At 34.0% G+C, this 5,798-nt stretch overlaps 1 protein-coding gene across 1 annotated transcript; it reads right to left on the bottom strand.

The window, feature by feature from the left end:
- Nucleotides 1–1,227: 1,227 nt before the first annotated feature.
- Nucleotides 1,228–1,994, bottom strand: LOC118046731 (uncharacterized). Its single transcript, XM_035055731.2, has one exon. It carries the CDS (start codon nucleotides 1,887–1,889, stop codon nucleotides 1,407–1,409), a length of 483 nt encoding a protein of 160 aa, XP_034911622.1. The 5' UTR covers nucleotides 1,890–1,994; the 3' UTR covers nucleotides 1,228–1,406.
- Between the last annotated feature and the right edge of the window lie 3,804 nt (nucleotides 1,995–5,798).

Below are 5,798 nucleotides of genomic sequence, written 5' to 3'. Positions count from 1 at the left end.
CTTCAAAGACTTCAATCACAAGTAATCAGCTTAGCTTTCAACAGCCTCTCCTAAGCTGTTTACTGATTTAACTCCAAGATTTAGTCTTAGTTTCTTGAATCTGTCTTTGGATAGTGCCTTTGTGAAGATGTCTGCAAGTTGTTCTTCACTTCTGCAGAACTTCACATTAATTACTCCTTCTTGCAGAGCCTCCCTTATAAAATGATACTTCCTGTTTATGTGTCTTGTTCTTTGATGAAAAACTGGATTTTTGGCCATCGAAATTGCTGACATGTTATCACAGAATAAAGGTGTTACCTCAGCTTGCATTTCCTCAAAATCATCAAGAACAAACCGAAACCAAATGGCTTGAGCAGTTGCTTTAGATGTTGTATAACATCTGTTCTGAATATACACAGCTGTATTCACAGCTTCTGCCCAGAAGATTACTGGCATTCCTTTCTCTATCAGCATGGATCTTCCCATTTCACAAATTGTTTTGTTTTTCTTATCTGCAACTCCATTCTGTTGAGGAGAGCACGCAACTGTCAGTTGCCTCTCCATTCCTTGTTTCTCACAGAATTCTTCAAACTTTTTTGAAGTATATTCTTCACCTCTGTCACTTCTTAACTTCTTCAATTTATATCCACTTTGTAGCTAAACAAATGCCCTAAATTTCTTGAACATATTTAGTGCATCAGATTTTTTTCTGAGGAAGTATACCTAACACATTCTTGAGTAATCATCAATGAATGTGATGAAGTATCTGTTCATTTTCATACCATGAAGTAATCAGCTTAGCTTTCAACAAAAACCCTCTCCAAATAATAGTGTTCTGATTTACAAAATAAAATATTTAACAACACACGCAACTGTTATAATTCCATGACTTATAGATAGATGCTAGAGTGGAGTGTATTGAACATAACATAATGATGATGTTTATCTCTTTGAGATTTATTTTTTTTGTTTTATTACTATTAGCGATTAATAGGTTAAGGGGGCAAGGGCCATGGTATAGTAAATGAATATCATAAAAAATTATTAATATCTCTTGGATGCTTTTTTGAACAGCAGTTTAGGATCTACTATATATATTATTTAACCTAAAACTCATGATTCTAGCAATTACTAGACATATTAGCTTAGTATCACTGCGTGCCAATGGCTTTCATTGTAAAAGAAATATTTGGTCATATTATGCTCAACATATAATAGCTAAGACAATACAGACACGCCATCAACCAATATGTAAATCACACCATATATGATTTTTGGAACTTTATTGTCTGATCATTGTAAATTCTGAAAACCAAACCTGTAGTAATCTTTAACAAGCAAACTTAAACCTGTTGTATATGGAGCATTACTAAAGCCCAGCTTCATTCCTTTTGAACCTCCTGCTTCGATTCTCTTCTTCAGTGACCTCAATCTGAATGTTCAGAATGTTGGTCACTTTTGGAAGCTTCCTCGTCCTCGTCTTCCTTCTTTCCCTTCTTTCCATGCTTATCAGGCCGAAGTCCACGGTGTTCATCATAAGTATCCGAAATGTCCATATGAACACCAGGATCATTAGTGCTGTAGTTGCTACCAAACATGATAGAATTGTTAAGAGCTTGGAAATTGCTATTAACGTAAGTCCCTGATGCCTCAGGATCACCAAACGACACCCCATCAGGCAACTTGTTGGATTTCTGATCGTCCAACTCGCTTCGCATTGAAGCTCCTGTGTTGGTTCCAGCAAGAGTAACGATTCTAACGCCGTGACCATCCTCATCAGCCGCGCTTTCCTGGTTGTGGAGACTTGCACTTGGCTTGTGAAATTGATCAACAATGCGGCGTGTCATGGTATTCACCATGTCTCTAACTTCACGATCGAGAGGTTTGTTCTTGTTTCCGTCAGAAGCCATGATTTTTGAGGCTGACAAGGTCGGGGCTAGCGAGGAATGTAAGAAAATGCAGGAGAATTTAAGTTATGGAATTTGGGGTTGGAGCTAGAGAGGGGCTCCATTGAATTTAAGAGGAAATGTGAGGTGCCAACTGTTGGAAAGACTAATTAAATTAAAGGGAGGGAATAACTTAGAAGACACTATAAGAATTTGATTTATTAAAGATGGAAAAGAGAAAGGATTGCTTGGCAATGAGTTTACCTTCCACAATTTTTTTTCCTTTTTCTTTTGTGAATGATAAGGTTCTATTCTTCTTATTCCATTAGTACCATGCTAGTACTCTATCTCATAAAGAGTCGACTGCCAGTGTGAAATTGTGGTAGAAAAATAAATTGAAAGAAAAAATTTTCACATTTTCAATTTCTCTAATTAGCTCACACAATAGTTTTTCCTTTTTCTTTTGGATCCTGCCAAAAGAATTAAACAATTATTATTATTATTATTATTATATTATTTCATTTTGAACTGATTAACAAGCATGGCAATTGATTTTATACCATGACATCAATTTATATTGAAAAATAATTTTATTTTAAAATTTTAGTAGAAGAAAACCTTTTAAGGAAATTAGCTATTCTTTCCAATTATGTTACATAAAAATTATCTGCAAAATATTTAGGATTTCATAAATAATTGAATAAAATAAGTAAATTATCCATGCATCAATATTAATTTGCATCGCTAATATAGTTAAAACTTAAGAGTAGGCTATTCATATCAGAATGAGAGGTTAATTATAGAAATTTAACTTCTTACAACCACACCTTAGATTTAAATCAATCAAATAAGGTTTTATCCTTAATTATATAAAGAGTATTAAAAAAATGAAAAATTTAATCTCAACTCACAATTAATTAGCATATGAGTTGTTTCGAAGATATTTTTATAAAGATTGTAAAGTTACAATCAAATAAAAAAATTTAAAAATATTAAATTCACCTAAATTAGAAATTATTTGATTTTTAAAAATATTTTAACTCTTAAAAGTTTATGTGTTTTTTAAATGAAAAAAAAAATTAAATTCACCTAAATTAGAAATTATCGAACCAAATTTACTTTCTCACCAGTTGTCATTCTATTAAACTTAGAAACTCATGTCCTAAGAAGAGGATTAGTTTTAAAACTCGGATCAATACTATATTTTAATTGATTCAGGTTGACCTAAAAAAAATTATGAGTTGACCTAAATCATCCCTCTCAACCTATAACTCGAACCTTGTTTCGAGTCAATTGCATGTCAAGTTTTACAACTATGGTTTCAAAACTGCAATGATTCTTTATTTATTGTGGTAGTTGTAACATCGAGGATTCTTGGTTAGTAGTTGGATAAGGTATATAGGGTTCCAATAATTTTTATTATTACCCTTAAAGATTATCAATATTTCATTTATTTCTCATAGTTCTAAATTTTTAATTGCACCCTGAAATTCTTAAGAAGTCTGAATTTTTTCTATTTTTACTAAGTAACTAACAAAAGTTTTGCTTTTTTCATAATTTTTTTCTTACTTTCTCTCAACCCAAGTCTTATTTATCCCTCTCTTCTCCCATCAAATATCCATTTAGCATCATTACCCCCTACCCCCTATATAAAGGTATCTTTCCTCCTAAATCCCTACACACATTAATACTAAATATTAAAATGCTTGGGATATTCACCGTACATGATCTTTAAAGTTTTATTTTAGACAATTCAATCCTAATTTAAGATCAATTGCTTCTTATTTCTTAGGTGATGGTGAGATTAGAAGAATAAATATATAAATAAAAAGGATGCCAAACATACGTGGCGTTCCAAAAATTTCAGAAAAGATATACTTTGGTTCTCTAACTTTCAAAATAACACAAATTATATGGTTTTCGTGTCTCATTTCCTTTTCAAATTCAATTTTGGTATGAAAGTTTATTTTTGTTATTTTTTAATTCTTGGTTGAGAGATGAGAGAGAGAGAGATTGTCGGATTCCAATGGTAAAGAGAGAAAAACATCATTGACATCGATCTATGCCACTAAAGAGAAAATATTATTGTTGACATCAATTCACGATGCACAACATGATGGGCCTCGTCTCTCACCAAGGGCTTCTCCTGCTGCATGTCGGGGTTCTCGATCTTTAAACCGAGAATCTCCCTTGTCTCTTTTGGGAGCTCCTGCTATGGTGCCATCCCCTTGTACTTTTTCATCACTAGGACCTACAGGTACTGCTTCTGTGGAACCCAGTGCTGGTGGGGTTTTGCTTGCTAACACCCTAGGTTCTCCCACATTGAATAATGTCGTGACTGTGATTTCATTTGATGATGGGTTGGACGGGAATGCTCAAGCTATTTGTTGTGGGTTGGCCTCAAGCCAAGGTCTTAACCACTTCCCTACCTTAGGGCCTGACAAGCGATACTTTGCATCAAGGGTTGCTAGGGACCAGAAGCTTCATGCTAATGGCCCACCTTGCTCTACTTTTCCTTTATTGGTAGTGGATAGATCTGCTAATGAACCCCCTTCTAGTGACAGTGGGTTTTTTGGCGGTTTTGCCTATGGTACGTCCTCTGCCCTGCCACTTCCCTATTCCACCTCTTCAGGTATTTCTCTGCCCATAATTGATGCTAGACCAACTATGGTTTTTGCAATTTCTACTCCTAATAAGGGCCCATATTGTAAATCCCGAGAAAATATAAATAAAAAAAAATCAAGGCTAGATTAAATTTAAAGGAAATAAACTAAACTAGAAAGAAGTGGGGGCAAAACAAATACACTTAAAGAAGATGGGGCCTAAATGCAAATAAGAATAATTATAGAGCATAAGTACTCCTTTTGTCACAAAAGAAAACAGATCTGGAGATAACGTAAAGAAAGAAAAGAGGGAGTTTTATGTTCATTTTTACAAACCATCCAAGATTAAGGGTTGTAGGTAAAATAAAACACTGGTGGGAGAGGGGTTAACAAGAAGAGAAGAGGGAAGGGCCGGCTGCCATTAAAAAGAAAAAAAAAAGGGATCAAAACTTTTATGTGTATCGGGTAAGGTATTCTAAACCTGTTTTTATGAGTCATTTCAAGTTGATTTTGAATTGATGCCTGGATGTTAAACTATAGATTTTAGTTCTTAGACTTAAATTGAGGAAAAAGTATGAGTTACTAAATTAAAGAACTTCTTGTGTTGTGTGTAAATGGAAAGGCTGACGAATCTGGACAGTTTCGTCTCTTGATTTTCAAGAGATTTCAGGTAGGAGGATGAAAGAATTAGGATCAGATTCCTTATAGAAATTGTAGTTTTGAATGTTGGCTAATAAATGAAATTGGTCTTGCTCAAATTGGAGTTATAGAACTCCCGTTATGGGTCACCAAATGAGACAATGACAGTTCAAAAATGTCTAGACAGTAACAGTTCAGACAGTAACAGTTCAAAAATGTCTAGACAATAACAGTTCAGACAATAACAGTTCAAAAAATCTAGACAGTAACAGTTCAAACAGTAACAGTTCAAAAATGTCTAGACAGTAACAGTTCAGACAGTAACAGTTCAAAAATGAGACAGTAGCAGTTCAAAAATGAGAAAGTGACAGTTCAAAAACGAGACAGTAACAGTTCGGATTTTAAGTAGAAATAGTTCAAATATATGAATAAAGAAATGATGACTGAAAGAAAGACTTATTGGTTGTTGATATGTTTATAATAAAACATATCTGTGAGTGAGAAGAACTTATGGGATAAACCTGTGAATTTCAGGAGGGACCACAGGCGTGGGGCAATAACAACAGCAGCAGCAAGGGAGTACGAATAGAGCTTCTATTTCAAGTAGGTGAATCGCACCTATACTTCCTAGTAAATTTCCATGATTTATTTATATTACCAATGTGAAATGTGCATTTCTGAATGTATGGGT

This window comes from Populus alba, chromosome 19 (genome assembly GCF_005239225.2).
Source record: "Populus alba chromosome 19, ASM523922v2, whole genome shotgun sequence".
In the NCBI taxonomy this organism is placed as follows: domain Eukaryota; kingdom Viridiplantae; phylum Streptophyta; class Magnoliopsida; order Malpighiales; family Salicaceae; genus Populus; species Populus alba.
This window is presented reverse-complemented; position numbering and strand designations above follow the sequence as displayed.